Source organism: Lampetra planeri, unplaced genomic scaffold (genome assembly GCF_965212315.1).
Source record: "Lampetra planeri unplaced genomic scaffold, kcLamPlan1.2.h2 scaffold_679, whole genome shotgun sequence".
NCBI classification, from domain to species: domain Eukaryota; kingdom Metazoa; phylum Chordata; class Hyperoartia; order Petromyzontiformes; family Petromyzontidae; genus Lampetra; species Lampetra planeri.
In genome coordinates, this window is record NW_027615502.1 from 2,256 (window position 1) to 17,920 (window position 15,665).

Below are 15,665 nucleotides of genomic sequence, written 5' to 3' on the forward strand. Positions count from 1 at the left end.
CTAGAACAATTGATGGTAACACAGCTGTTCTGTATTTGCTCCTACAAAATTACAAAACTGTGACCGACAGCTTGAGGCCAGGTTAAGGGAAAAGACAGTTCCAGTTTGTTGCAGAAACAATCCAGATACTTTAAGTGGACAATTAAAGCAGTGTTGCTCAGCCCAGTAATTAATCATGCGTCACTGAAGCAGCTGGAGCCCGTCCTTCTCTGTCCTCATGACCTGCAACTCAACACTCACTTTCAGTGTTTTTACCTCCCGGTCAGACCCGAACAGCAGAGTTTGGACTGTTCAGCAGCACCATGTGTGAATCAAAGAGCAGGAAATCTCATGAGCTGCCTCGTAAACCCCTCATCTGCAGTGAGTCAACGCCCTGATCTCTGGGAAGGAAGTCGTCATGTCGGTATCACGGGCCGATGTGAGCCGAGCGCAGACTCCACACTGAGCTGTAACTGATTGTTCTGTCAGCTTCTCAGCCCGTGATTCACACTGAATCAGACATTCCTCTGCTGATTTGACTCCACTTCAGTCCTGGTTCATGTGGATTACCTCACCCATGTAGTGGGACTTGCTCACACACTTCTCCATGTTGAGTTTGAGTTTGATGCCACAAACATTCTGGGAACAAAAGAAAAGGCTGATTATGTGTCCCAGATGGTCACGGACTCATCGCTGCCTCATCGCTTCCTTCTTCCTCCCACTAGAGACATACAATTGCAGGACTGGTGCAGAGACTGTTTACTGGGAGGAACAATGACATTTTACACAAAGAAACACAACTATACAAACAGTATACCACTGCATGTGGCTGATGTGACATCATTTGTAATAAAGTGCACCGTATTTACTGCAGCAAAAGCATTTGATCATTGTACAGTATGTGCATTTATGTAAACTGCTTATTTAAGATTCGGATCTGGAGGGAAAACACCAGTGCTTTAAACTCCAGCTGCTCCTGAAACACTCCAAGCAAAAACAGAACACAGAGGTCGGCGGAGACGCACAGAGCAACCAGACCTACATATCCTTGTTCGCTCTCAAATAAAGTGCAATGAACCTTGAAGGCGCTATGTGCAAGATTTGGTCAATCTTTGTTTTCGCCAGTCGCCACCATCCATATTTCCTGCGCCTCTTTGGTGCCAGGCTCAGTGAGCTCCTTTCCCCAGCTCCTCCGGGGGGAACCTAAGGAGCTCCTAAAAACTTCTAAAACTTGACAGATGTCTGTTGCGTTACACATACGGTAGCACCTTTAAAGAAGGCACGCTTTGGTGTTTGGATACAGTAGCGTGAAATCAATCTTCTTTTTAAGCACCATTTTGCACACGACATCCTGCAGCACAAGTTAACTGAGTCCTCCCGAAATCCCTTTTTCACAAGACGTTCTCGGTTTGGAGGAGCATCGCTCACACACATCGTCTTCAAAGGTTCTCGGGTTTGACCTTCTGACCTGAGGTCCTGTGACTCAAACCTCAGACTGAGAACTGGAGACTCTGTCTCTTTCTACAAACATGCTGAACAATGAATGAGTCTTTACTGAGAAGGTGCAGTGAGTCAGTAGACTTGCAGCTTTGCCTGAAGAGTAGGCGTCGTCGTCTGGGCGGCTGAGGGAGGACTAGGTTTGACCCGAGGCACCGGAGGGGGGCTTGGTTTGGCAGGATTGCACTGTACAAGACAACATTTTATTGTCATGTCAGAGCAGCAGCTGACGTGAATCCTGAGATAAGTCCAGATGCTGCACACGGCACGTGAAGATTTAAAACAACATACAAATACACACAGAAACAAAAAATTGATACAAACCAAAACAAACAAAACAAAAATAAATAACACAACTAATGAAGAAAAAATAAATACAAAAAATATATATATAAAAATTCACACAACAACAAAAAAGTAAAATTCATGTAAAAGTGCAATTCTAAAAATGTCTTTTTAAGTCATTTAAAAAATACTGTTTCCAGTGGAGCTTTTCTTAAATCAGTTGTTTGTTGTTCATTCATTCGGGCGGGTGGGATCAGCTGACTCACCTGTGCTTTGCTCATGGGAGGCAAAGGCTTGGCAGGAGGTAAAGGTCCCATCTGTGGAAACAACAGATGGAAACACCAACTGAGTGGACCGACAACCGCCGGTTGTTTCCTGCTCAGTATGTCTGTTCGCAGCGTTCAACCCGCAGACGACGCAGTTAACGGATCGGAGCAGTGGGACACGAGTCAAATCCATCAGCACGGGGAGAGGTCACATGACGTCCAAACACTCACTAGCTCTGGATGGGATGTCGACGGCTTCTTCGGTGGCTGCAAGAAAACAACAGACACTTAGCGACTCGTTGACTTCTAACGCGGGTTTGTGTGACTTCAACGTACCTGCGGAGCCGGTCGGCTCGGAATCACGGTCTCCATCAGAGGAGCACAGACCTGCGCTGCTGTCGACTCCATCAACGTGGGCGGACTGATCTCAGGTCGCTCTTTCACCGCGTTCAGCTGGCCGGCGGCCGACTGTCCTTTCCTGAGAAGATTTCAATCACTCAACGTCCAGCAAAGCCCAAAAAAATCAACGGAGCGAATGAGAGAACCAACGAGGAAAAACCAAGGACCTCTTGGACATGTACTTGTCCTTTTTACAACACATCAGCCCTCCGGCCAGCGCGGCAAACACCAGGAGGATGGAGAGCACCACGCACACATCAGCTGCTCGTCCAGCCTGACCTGTACACGGGAAATACAGTGAAACAGTGAATGCTCGACATGTCAAGTCCTCCATTGACTAAACCAGTAGAGGAGTGATCGCTGGGCACACGAACCCTGAGAAGCTTCTTCATACAGAGAGTCGCAGTAAGGAGGCGCCCAGCTGGGGTTGCAGTGACACTCCTTCTTGTGATTACACACCTGATGGTGGAGAACAATGAGAGTCGTTCAGATCCAGGTCGACGTGTTTGGTTCCAAACTCACAAACATTCACTCACCCCGTTGTTGTTGCATTTCTGCGCACAATCCTCCTCGTGGCCGTAAACGGAGACGTCCACACACCTGCCGTTGATGCAAACCTGCAGACGGTCGACAAACATCCAGCTCCATTTAAAGAGATCGTAACCACCAGAGCTCTGACTGACGTGCATCAATCCGCCAACATTCGTGATGAGGGCAGCTGGGAGGACGAGATAAGCCCCGCCCACTAACACTGGGACGCCTCCCCTGCTGAGTTCCTCACTTGAAGTGGAAGACCTCTCCCCTCTGGAGTCTCCAGACGGTGAAGACCACAGCGGTCCAGAGCACAGGACAGGATACTTTTATGGGGGAGGCAGCAGCTGTCCAGTCTTACCTTGTTCGGTCCACATCTGGCTCCTGTAGGGACCATGTCCATGGTTCTGGCACCATCGTCGTCCACGGCGATCTTACACTCGATGCTCCTCACAGAGTACGACGCCCTTTTTCCTGTGATAGACTCCCCCCCACCCTCACAAAATATGGATCCACACTTCAGATTCCTACAAAATAGAAAACATAAGTCACATTGGGGTCAGAGTGCGTCGGATGGCCTCCAGCGTGCAGCGTGCTCGTACGTACGCGGCAGTGCAGGGAACGTAGCCGTATCTGCTCCTCCCACAGTTGGTGTCTTCTTTGCCCCGTTTGTTTAAGTCGAAACACAAATCTGACCCAACTCTGGCCCCTGAAAAAGCACAGTTCAGAGTTCAAGTGTTCAAGTGTTCAAGCGGACGAACGAAAGGAGAATAATAATTCATTTCATTTCTCAAACTGTGAAAACCTTTTCAGTGTTATGAGACGGATAAAGACCATTTCCATCATGTACCCCAACACCTTATACCACCAGGGGTACACCACCTCTGTTTGGGGGCGTGTACCTGGTCCAAAGAGCCTCCAGCAGTGCTGCTCATGACTGGGACACTGGCCGTTGTAGCAGAAACCCGGAGCCTGGTCGTGGCAGGGTTTGCCGTTCATCACAAAGCTGTCTTCTGGGCAAACCCCCGACACGCCGGTGCAGTACTCGGGCAGGTCACAGTCACTAGCTGACTTCCTGCACACACTTCTGGCGTGTTTGAACTGTGGAAGTACATTTCAACAGGTGATGTTAGGATACGTCTGGGTCAGAGGAGCCCTGAGTAAGAGTTGTCTCTGTAGTGGAAAACACAGGTGGCAGCAAGTCCACACCAAGTCGACATCTTTCCCATGAGGGCAGAGTGTTTTCTACATTCCTCGGCTGTCGTACCCGGCGGTGATGTCATTTCTTTGCGTTCCGATTTGATTGCAACAGAGTCGTAGTCGTGTTCTGGTGCTAGTTCTTGTTGATAAAAACACACAACAGTTCTCTGCCTGTAAGTCACTGAAATGGATACAAACCACCTAAGTGCTGCAAAAAGTGTAAAACAACAACCCCCCCCACACACTCTTCACTGCAGGAAACAGCTGGAACACACTACTAGCTAGAACACATCTGCCCTGGTCCCTCACTGCTCCTAAAGAGAGGCCAGTGAGCGCCGCGAGCTCTGTGAAGCTCTTCATCTGGTATCGACAGCAAACGGGGGATAAAGGAGACGTCAGCTGCACCAGACGTCCATTCCGACGTGGTTCGGTGCATTCACCTCTGTGCACCTCATGGTAACTCTCTCTCTACTTTTTAAACATCACCAGCTCGTGTGTATGTGCCAGCTTTCACCAGTGTGTCGTTAGCTGGAAGGACATGGACGCGTCAGATGCGCTGGAGGGAGCAGCAGCCTCTGCGTGACGCCTGAAGTCGGTGGATGCAGTTATTGTCTGGCAGGGTTGTGTGTCGGGGGCGGGAGGAGAGGCACTCAACGTCCCCTGACGCCGGCAGTGGAGAGATAAAAGCTTCAGTACCTGACAGTTTTCACAGCATCGCCCATGAGCGCACTGAGCTCCTTCAGTCAGACGGCAAGTGGAAGCATCGCAGCAGGCGTCGGTGCACTCCTAGAGACACAAAAAATAAACTGTTGGCAGCTGGACTTGACGCTGCCATGACTCTTCAGAGAGATAAAGTCGCTGACAGGAAAGCAGCCGGACCCACGGTGACAGTTAACAAGTATGTTACTGTAACTGTCAGCGTACATTCATGTTTGTCTTCCTCCTACTTCCTGACTCTACTGTACAGTTCATACTTTTCATTTATCCTCTCCAAACAGTCGCTTTATGCTCTTCGCACATCCGGTTAGATGCTACACTGCACTGGTACCTGGACGATGTGCGATGACAATGAAATTCTGCTTTTTTTTTTTTTTTTACATCTAATTTATGTTGAACTTTACATTGCAACTGAAATAACAATTTCAGACCAATCTCAAAGTTTCAGGTTCACCAGCAGTCGTGGACTTGTTTTACCTCCACGGTGCCACAGTCACACTGCTCTCCAGGGTCAAGCATGGCGTTGCCACAGCGAGGTCCCACAGCGATGGTCTGAGCTGAGCTGGGTCTGTGCAGACAGCCGGGACGAGCTCGCTCCAGGAAGTCTGCCAGCTGCTCTACGCTGCAGCTGCTGAAAAACTCTGGGAACTCTTGACTTGCTGTCCTGAGGAAGAGCGAAACAGCTGAGAGATTGAAATGTGAAGACACAAACAGACACACGTAAGCCCCTGTGGCTTCAGGTTGTAAGTGAGAAAAAGTCCTGATACCAGTTAGGTATTTATCTTCTTTCCTCTCCTTCATTCTAACCTACACATCTTAGAACCAAATTAAAGACCCTGGACAAAATGACAACAAACAAAAAGCAAGTGTTACAGAAAAGATCATCCTTGACGCCATCTGGTAGTTTCCAGTGTTCCTGCATCGACCTGCAAGGTTCAGAGTTGTGAACGGTGCCGATAAAATGAGTTTAGGAGTTTAGGAGTCGACTTCCTTACCTGAGCTTTTCTGCCATGACACAATTTCCGCTGCGGTGGGACGGCCCGCACACGCAGTCCGCCGAATCGTGCGACAAGCCGAAATTATGTCCCATCTCATGAGCGACGGTGGAGGCCAGGCCAATGGGGTTGTCATGGTGATCCTGGGAGAGAACTATCCCTTCAGTTTATCTGTTCACAGAGCGTGAGCTCCCTCCTGTTCAGTTACTGTACCTGATTGACGCCGCCTGAGTTGTCAGTGCACATGGCGAACTTATTTGCCAATCCGACGGTATCGCCGTAAAAATCTCTGCCCCTGAACAAGACAAGAGGCCAAAGGTCAGTCAAACCTTCCGCAGAGATGCTTCCGATCTGCGCAGATCACGGCTGGTGCTCACGTCACGAGTTGGGCGTTGTCATGTTTGGTCCTCTGCAGGAGATCAGCCTGGCGCCACAGAAGGAAGCGATCCAGCGTCGTCTCTGAATTCAGGTGGACATCAATGAAGTCTCGGTGTGACCAGATCTCCAAGCCCACGAGCACAACGCGGATGTTCAGAGGTCGGTACAACTGCAGATAGAGGAAGAGACCGGTTGCTTTGGGCCCAACTCACCGACAGCACAACATGAATGGATTAAAAACCACCTTGTCAACATGGTTCACAACTTGGAGGATACGCGCTTTGGTCTGACTGCCATAACGTTTGTACTGGAGGAGGAGAAGAGGCACACGTCAGCGTGTTTCCATTTCTGCTGTGTCCTTCAGCTTCTAGTCTGCCTGCCGTGTGTGTACTGTACACCACAGTTGTGTTTCCTGGTGTTAAAACACGTTTGCACTCCTAACCTGACTTTGAACATCATGCCAACCCAGGCAGTGCAAATATTTCCCACAATTTTCAGAAGAATGTTGTCAGGTTGAGGGTACGCAGCCATCCCTGGTCCACACACATAACTTCTGTTGTCATTTTACAGAAATGAAATCATTCACCTCGGAGTTGTCCACGACCACGAACAGCTCAACAAACCGCTGTGTGTCTGAGACAGGCTGAGTTTTCTGAAAGGACACAAATATACAGTATACACAGTATATATTTAAGAATCCATAACACTAATTGATCATTACTGATAGTTATCGTTACAAATACTCTCCTTTATTTTTTGTCAAAAAAGGGAGTTTATACTGTATACATGTAGTAGATATACAGTAAACATGTAATACTCTTGTATTTCCCTCTTGCCCTTCTTGCTGGGGACCCCCTGATGCTAAGTCAAGGTCCCTCGGGGGTCCACTGACCAACAAGTTGAATTCAGCTTCACAAGAATAAAATTCAAGGAGTCCCCAAGCACTTTCCAGGTACATTAACCAGTTTTACAGGAGTTTCAATCAACCCCTGTCACCTACCCATGATCTGGACCTGAAGAGGCCGGCAGGTCGGGGGAACCGGTCCAGGACCTGGGCACGCAGTTCAGTGCCGTTGGACGTGGAACCGCAGCCGGAGCTGCCGCTAATCTTCAGATGCTCCTGTCTATAAACGCATGATCGCCGTCTTCAGACGATCCCAGAGGCTCGATCAGGTAAATCCGCTGCCGTGTTCTCAGGACGCCACTGCAAGGTTCAGATCCTTTTATCAGATATTACTTGGTAAAACGATCTGATCTGATGGGTAGAAAATGTGCTTACCTAATGCCTGAACATATCCCCACACTGACCGAAGAGTCCGCCACGCCTTCAATGTGACCCTGATAATAGCAGTGATCCTGGACAGAGACACGTTAGATGACACATTAGATTCAAGGTGCTGTAGATAAACAGAGTCGAAACAGGACGCTACGTCAGAATACAGATGTTTTTATGAGTTTAGTATATATTAATTTACGATATAACAGTACTTATTAGTAGGATCGTTCATCCTTCACGTATATGTCATTACCAAATTCAAAAGGGTGTGAGAATCGTACGTGCTCAGGTGATGTTGTCACTCGTTGACCATCTGCTGAATAGAGCGTTTCAGTGTAATCTGTCCCAAGAAGATTCCTGCAAATATATAGATGATGAGTGCTAGACAAGAAATATATACACACACACATATATATAGAGAGAGGTGTGGGGGTGTGTGTGTGTTTGTTTTTGTTTTTGAACGTTTACTTGTTTTTTTCCAGACTGATCACATGGTTCGTCCCTTCAATGGCCAACCTGTACTGCAGCGTATCAGGATACAGCTGTGGAAATCAGTGGTGCACACATGTGTCACAGTGTCCGTATAAAGTACAACTTTAAATCTAAATCTTATGTATCAATGGGAAGGCGAAGGTGAAGGGCAGGCGAGGTGTGTTTCACCTGGTGCTCCTCTAGGCTCCTCTTCTGTCTCTCAGGTGTGACCACCTCATATCGCTCCACGTGGGGCAACATAGAGACCGAGTTCTGCAAGACACAAGCTGTATAACACAACAGGTTCAGACAGTTCCTTTATCTCCTGGAGTTTACACCTGTTTATACCTGCCAGCCTACCCATGACCTTTGACCTTGAACTTCCTTGCTTTCAGTCCACTCATGTCCTGCATTTGTATTTGTGGTTCATTTACAGACTCTGGGAGTTTAATTTTACTATTATGATAACTGATGTTTGAAAACGTCTATTCAATATTACAATATAATAGAATATAATATATATATATTTTAAATTAATTATTATATCTGCTTCGACAGGAAGGAACTTCAGATTAATCGATGACCAATCGGGGAACGTAACATCTTCTTGAGACATTAAAACAGGAAACTCTGCTATGTCACGTTGTTGTAATGAATATGTAAACTTCACTAAAGTAATTAAACAGTACTGTCATGATAAAGTAGGAGCTACCACGTACCACATGTCAGCCACAGTAACCGCATGTCCGCTCCCGGGCCGAACGCTTCGGCTCGTCTGCCGTCTCTCCCAGGGCGAGAAGCCGCTGCTGCTCCGCCGAGGAGCCGCTTCCGGTCCGCTCCTTTAGCGGAACTGACTGGTCAAGTCAGCACTCGTTACAACAGAGTGGTTTCCGGGAAAGTGAAAAACTTTCTACAATAAATTGTAGCGGAGTGTAATAAAGTTTAATTTTACATCCTATCCTTTACAGTCTATCAAAAAAATACTAAAATTGGTGTAAATCCAATTAATGGGGCTTGAAATTTACAAAAAAAAGTGAGGAAAATACTTGTAAAGTACTGTAAAGTCCATCGAGACAATCGTAATGGTGATTGACTGCACAAATATTCTACAATAAATACAACTTTTTGCTTTTATTCTTAACATCAATGCTGCCATGTTTCTGCACCTGAGGTCAAAAATACTAGAATTATTAACCGCAATTTTCAGATGGATTGAACTCTACAAGTATTTTGCCCACACATATAATAATAATAAACTACTATCTTAAACAGCATTACATACTTAACTATATTTTCATTCTCAACATCAAATTCGTTAAAGTTGAAAAGTTAGGAAAACTTACACCCTGATACTGAGTTGACTGCAGACTTGAATTATTATGTATTTACACTGGGGAAACCGTAAAGCATGTTCGACAAAGCAGGTAAAAGACAAAGAATAATTGCCGTGGAGCCAGAAATAATTTACCCACAAGGAGTGTGATCCACATATTCAGAGGTGGACAGAGAGTAATGCACCTTCCATTGTTTATACATTTATTGCAATACATTTTATGTACACACTGAAGTATTATGTTAGTTCTGATGTGCGAAAACAAGCTTTTATTGCAGAATGAGCAGGAAATACTATGCAGATGCTTTCTGACTTCGCTCTATGGCCATCCTCTCCAGACGCTCAGTGTAGAATCCGTTGAAATCCAACCTGTGAAGTAAGCGGTCGTAAAAATCAGCGCACTTTTACGTTCTAACTTCCCTCCACACACAGAGTAGACCAACAGTTTTACCTGTAGATGATGCTGATCATGCTGTGCTCGCAGTCGTTGGTGCTGTAGATGCTCAACTTGTCCAGCAGGTCCAGTAGTAGCATGCTGAAGTTACTGTCAAACTTGCTAATGGTGGCTTCAAAACCAGCGTCGGACTGCGGGCCGTCCGCGTGCTCAGTGAGGAACTGAAGCACAGAGGGAACAAAATACATGTGACAATTGTCTAAGAAAGTAATGAGGTAAACGTCACTGTCACTGTCTGACTCCAGTGGTTTCTTTAACACGAGGTCTGGGGGAGGAGAGTTGACGATACCTTTGTGGTCAGCCTCTTCTTCTCTGCCTCGTCAGCATGGTCTCTCTGGGAGGGGAGCCCGTCCATCGGGCCCTGCTCCAGAGAGAGACGCTCTAACCTCATGCTCTGGGTGAAACGCTGCAACAGTCAGGAAGAAAAAATACATCTTAGAACGTATTTAATCTGTTGCTTTGGAAAAGGATTAGGTAAGAGTACGAGAAGAACTTCATAATATTTGTCCGCTTTTATTCAAACCACTTAGTACAAGAGCTGAAAAGGGTCTGTCGGCTTCTGTCTGAATCAGGTTTTTTCAGCGTTCATCTCCATCGTCCAGTGATGACATTTCTAGAATGTCGAGATTTCCAAGGAGAGTCCGGCGCGTTTCATCACTTCAGGATGTATCGCTGCACTGAATGGTCAGTGACCATTCTGAACGGACAACTTCGAATCAGGCAGAGACAATATACCCTGTCTTTGGCTTCTTTTTCCATAAATCCTTTTGTATTCTGTTGTCATGTCAAAATACCTGCATGCATTTGGTGAACATGACACAGACGGACATGAGTTTGGAGAAGATCTTCAGCAGCTCGGGGTTGGTCAGCATACAGTCCTTCAGGCAGTTATCCAGGAAGCTGGTGTGATGGCAGAGCACATCGTCGATGTTTGACGCCTGGAGGAGGAGGAGGAGACACGATACTAATAAGCATGTCTATTTCCACGTCAACTTCATGGAGGGGTGAATCAAGACCAAGACCTCCTTAAAGGCTCCCTCAGGAAATACTCGACTGGCTTTGGACTGAACACATGATGAGTGATGTACATTAGTGACTAGCGGCTCACTCAGCCAAATGCCAAGGGGAGACACTCACCGTCTTCAGGTTGTTCTCCAACATGTGCCAGGTTGGCTCCATCACCTCAAACATCATATAGTACTGGATGTTCTGCACAAAATTGAGCATGCGCTGTCGGAGGGCGAACGCAGCTGAAAACCTGCAAGCAGAACACGTTATTTGTTGAGCGAGAGGATCGTTTGAGCCGATGAACTCCTGTTGTTCCTCACACAGCAGAGACTCTCACCATTTAGCAGAATGTAAGGAGTACTGCCTGGAGTCTTTGTTGCTGATCCACACGTTGCACAGGAGCCTCTCCACATGTTTGCAGTAGAACATGTGTCTGAACAACATCTGGTACCTGGTCAGAGCTTTCCTGGGAAAGACGAATAAAAGAAAGAGAAAAATTAGAAACCAGCAGACAATGTCAGCTGTTCAGACTGACTGTCCTGAGATCAGTAGAGCTGGGATGGATGTTCGCTTGCACACTCGTCTACAGAGTTTCATCAGATCAGATCTATGACTAATCCATTTGCGATCTAACAGTAAAAAGCACAAAACTCTCATATTTTAAATGTTTCTTCTGGAAAAAAAACATGACATCCAAACCGCAAAATGATTCATCATAAGTCATTGAAAAAGTATTTATAATTTACCAAATGTTCTGAAGCCTCCATTTATGCCCTTTTCATCCTCCTCTGGTTTATAGAAATAGACCAGAAAAGGATGAGGCTGCGTTGACATTTAAAATATCTGTAATGTCAGTTCAGAACCTGTTGATGATGAGCGACAGCGGCCATTTGACGATGTAGTCGAATGAAAACGCCTCGAGGCCGCTGAGTGCCGCGTCTGTCTGCTCCGTGTTGATGATGCTCTTCTCCAGCTTTGTCTCGATGGCCAGCACCCGCAGCAGCTGGGTGATGACATCATGAGCCATCAAGTCGATCTGTGCGGCAGAAGAAAAGAAGTTTGAACGTCACGACATGTGATTCACAAATCATGACATCAGTCTATCAGGGAAGGAACAGTGGAACAACAGTGACGGTAACTGGACTCTCACGGGGCTTTTCCACTACTCGGCTCAGGTCTACTTGGTTTGGTTCTATTCAGACACTTTTCCATTACAATCCAGTACTTCTTTGATGTCCCAGCTCTGACTGCGAGACACTGCTGCAAGAGCATTTTTTTAACGGTCTAACAAGACAAAAATCACAAAAACATGTCTGTACTTCATTAATGGACCAGCCATGTTGGATGAGAACGCGAAGAGGAATAAAGAACTGAATCGATAGACTCCTCTGCTGAAGGTAGCGCTTGGGACGGCCCTCTGTGAGTAGTGACCAATCAGAGGCCGGCACTCTGCGACATCACGGTTAGTATCAGCTCTGCTCGCTTGGAAACTCGACAGGTGGAGCGAAAAAAAGTACCAGTGGAAACACAAAAAAACCCTGACTGAGCTGTGTTGAGTGGAGTGGAAAGGCACCATAAGTAGTAATTACTGCTGTTCTTACCAATGCTGCTCATCACTGCAGTACTAATGAGGCTAAACTGTTGTGTGCACCTTGAGGTCGTCCTTGAAGGGGTCCGTGTTGGCCGTGCTCATCCTTAGAGCCAGCTCCAGGAGGGCTTCTAGTCTGGGGGGGAACGATGTCATCTACTGGTTTCTTCAGCTCTTCCTCTGTCAGGTCCATGAAGTGCACAAAGAAATCCCCTTTGTCCATCAGGAAGTAGTGCTTAATGGATCTGATGAGAGCAACACCAGCACAGTGACGTTCAGAGGGAGCATGAACAAATGAGCGTTGATTGTGGCTGTTTCTTCTTCACTTCTGTGACATCTAAACGTCTTGAAGCACCTGGTGGGATCATGACTGAGCGTCTGTGACATGATGGGGATTGTGAATTCACCTTTCACCTGTTCACTATGTGTCACAACTTATTTGGACTCACCTCAAACGTGACACCAGCTCCTTCTCTTCCATGAGGAAGTCCAGAAGCACCTTGCTGGCGTAGTTGAAGGCTTTCTCGATCTGCTCCACGTAGGCGCGCTCCTTGAGTGTGTACAGGACTTCCTTGGCATCTGGACACGTCACGTCACGTCCGCACTCTCGCACCACATTGAGGTATTTCCCTGTGCAGTAGTACAGTAAGCGGTAAAGTCTTTATTTAAAAAAACGACCTTTATCTGTATCTTGCATTTGTTTTTACCTGTGCTTAATATTTTGTCAGCCATTTTCTGTAGAAAAGAGGGAATGCGATGCTGCACGATGGTGTAGCGCTGATCCCAGTACTTGTCATTGTAGTCTTCTTGTATCTTCTCCTTCTGCAGCTCATGCTCCTCCACCATGAACTCGCTGTGATGACGTAAAGTGTTTAGTGTTTAGTGTGAAAGCACTGAGGGCGTCAGTCTGTGTGTCAGAGAGAGACGGCACCTGTATGGATCCTTGATGATTCCCCTATAGATCCACTTCTCCAAGATTTCAAAGTACGGGACGCTGGCTGCTTTTGTGAGGTAAAGGCACAACTCCTGAGCCTGACTGTCGCCCGTGTAGTTGAAGGTTCGGTCGTGGAGCAGGCTCAGCGTTGACCCGCCCATACACTCTCCTTTGTCCACCGAGGACGCTGGCAAACAACAAAACAAAACAAAAAAACGAGGAAAGTAGATATATTTTTCAAGAAATTCAAGTTCAAATGATTTTAAAATGGAGATAAGGAAACTTGATACAGGTCGCCCCCTAGTGGCTGAAACAAGCAGCATCTAGTCAAGCACTTTTCAGATAATAATAATACGGGTCTTTTCAGCTCCCAACACTGAATGCTTTGTGCTGGATTTAAGATTACAACACTATGAGCATGTGCTACTGCTGAAATGGACTGAAACATTAACAGTTGTTTGAAACCACCTTCCCTCTGAGTCCATAAAAAAAGGTGCAGCTGAAGTTTTACCGATTGAGGCCAGTATTTCCATGGTCCTCATGGTGGGCTGGATGTAGAACCAGAGCTTCTGCAGCGACAGCAGACCCTGCCGCTGGAGATGTTCCAGCTGAGTGACCAGGATCAGGTACTCCTTCATCAGGGTTCTCATCGCCGCCGTGAGGGCGTGGTTCACCTGGCCATACTCAAAGGACGACTTCTCCTCTATGAAACTAGGAGACAAAAACACCAAATCAGCATCTAACTGCGAGATCAAACACTGGTAGATGTTTCTCTTACCAACCCACCGTGTTATCGTGGAATAATAAGATGCCACCGGTAATATTCTGTTCACCAGCTCCTTGATGGACATGTCCAATGTGCTGTCCACAATGAAGGAGCGGTTCTGTCTCCCCAGTACAGGCTGAGCTGTGATGTCCCTTCCATCAACTCCGATCAGGACAAACAGCAGATCCTCCACCAAAGCTTGTTCCTGGGCAGCCAGGGGCATCGTACCTGGCCGCAGATGTCAGATGACATTTAACACTAACAGCGACCTTGTGTCTTGTAGAAGACGTCATTCACATTTTACAACTTACCTACAGACACGGTTGTGTCACCTGAAGGGGTGGTGCTGGTGATGAAGTCTCCAAGGAGAGCTGGACGGTCGTACACCCAATTAGGGAAGACAGGGTTGGGCTGGGTGGGGTTCTTCTTGTTGTGTTTGTCCCTCAGCATCTTTCGTGTGACCTCAGCAGGCTGCAGACATCAAATTGAACGTGCCAGTGGTGCAAGAAGCACACCTTTAGTTTCACAACTCTAAAAAGCACTCACCAGTGGAGCGTTGGAGCTGGCCGTCACATTCCCGAGCTTCTTCCGCAGCTCGTCCAGTTCCTGCATTGACATTTTGGTGCAGGTCGGAGCTAGGGTGTAACTAGCTGTGATGCTTGAAGTTGGGTTCACGGATGATTCTGACCTCTCTTTGGCATTCTGCTGTAGAAACTGCAGCGTCTGGAAATACGCATCGACAGAAATTGCACTCGAGTGACTACAATTTACTTCCAACAGATGGGGACAGGGAAGAGCAGAGGCTCAAAATTGTGTATTACATACGGGGAGTAACAAATAATCAGCTTGTACATCTGTAATTACCTCTTTATCCTCACAGAGTTTGGAGAGCAGGTAGACAAGAGGGTCGAGGTTGCGAACATTTTTCGACTTCAGCTCCTCGTACTTTCTCAAAAAGTCCTCTGGAGTTTTAGAAAACTCAGCTAATTTGACCTGAAATTTAAATAACATATTTCAGATACAGAATCAAAAGTACTTTATTGATGCCTGGGGGATATTCTTTTGTTTTCTCCAGTGTTAACATGTTTTAGGCAATATTAAGTTAAATTCAATATATATTAGATAGCACATATATTAAAACTTAAAACACATTCATGTTTGTTGAACTGTTTCAGAATAATCTGCGTAATCTGTATGGCTTCTAGAGGCCTCTGTCATTATTTCTTAAAACCCAATAGCAAACTTTAGACGTTTTAAGTTGTATGTGTCATGATCTACCTTGGCACTGTGGGCGGAGACAGTGGTGGTGACGTAAGGTGTCCTGTGTTTCTGCAGCAAGTCAATGTAGCCCTCAGCTCCATCACCTCCTCGAACATGGAGGAGGCTGAGCAACTCGTTCACATCGTGGTGAATCCTGAACTCACTCATGGCTCAGGTAGCTAGAATGACAACACTTTTTTTTACTGAGGACACAATGTCAACACATTCTGCCCCTTTACATTTCACACAGAGCATCTGGGTTCTTTAATTTCACAGTATTAACTCCTAATTACACGTTTCACTTGAGTCAAAGCCATTAAATTAAATA

General features: G+C 46.5%; 2 protein-coding genes across 2 annotated transcripts; both read right to left on the minus strand.

Moving 5' to 3' along the window:
• Positions 1-549: 549 nt before the first annotated feature.
• Positions 550-8,738, minus strand: LOC144741728 (zinc metalloproteinase-disintegrin-like MTP8; the record flags this gene model as incomplete). Its single annotated transcript, XM_078624231.1, is given in 23 exon segments — positions 550-618; positions 2,028-2,078; positions 2,364-2,505; positions 2,594-2,705; positions 2,801-2,885; positions 2,963-3,043; positions 3,319-3,484; positions 3,564-3,666; positions 3,860-4,058; positions 4,854-4,943; positions 5,352-5,529; positions 5,870-6,012; positions 6,083-6,164; positions 6,247-6,416; positions 6,492-6,554; positions 6,834-6,899; positions 7,248-7,378; positions 7,381-7,451; positions 7,527-7,603; positions 7,805-7,880; positions 7,992-8,065; positions 8,184-8,281; positions 8,714-8,738. Coding segments are annotated over 23 exon segments (2,352 nt in total), but the record flags the coding sequence as incomplete, so codon positions are not given.
• An 882-nt stretch (positions 8,739-9,620) lies between these two features.
• On the minus strand, positions 9,621-15,505 carry LOC144741726 (gamma-tubulin complex component 2-like). The gene is given in 18 exon segments (XM_078624230.1): positions 9,621-9,696; positions 9,779-9,942; positions 10,071-10,187; positions 10,576-10,719; positions 10,919-11,039; positions 11,127-11,255; positions 11,653-11,825; positions 12,441-12,521; positions 12,523-12,622; positions 12,827-13,007; positions 13,085-13,230; positions 13,309-13,498; positions 13,823-14,022; positions 14,098-14,305; positions 14,389-14,548; positions 14,624-14,800; positions 14,942-15,070; positions 15,356-15,505. Coding segments are annotated over 18 exon segments (2,646 nt in total).
• Positions 15,506-15,665: the final 160 nt, after the last annotated feature.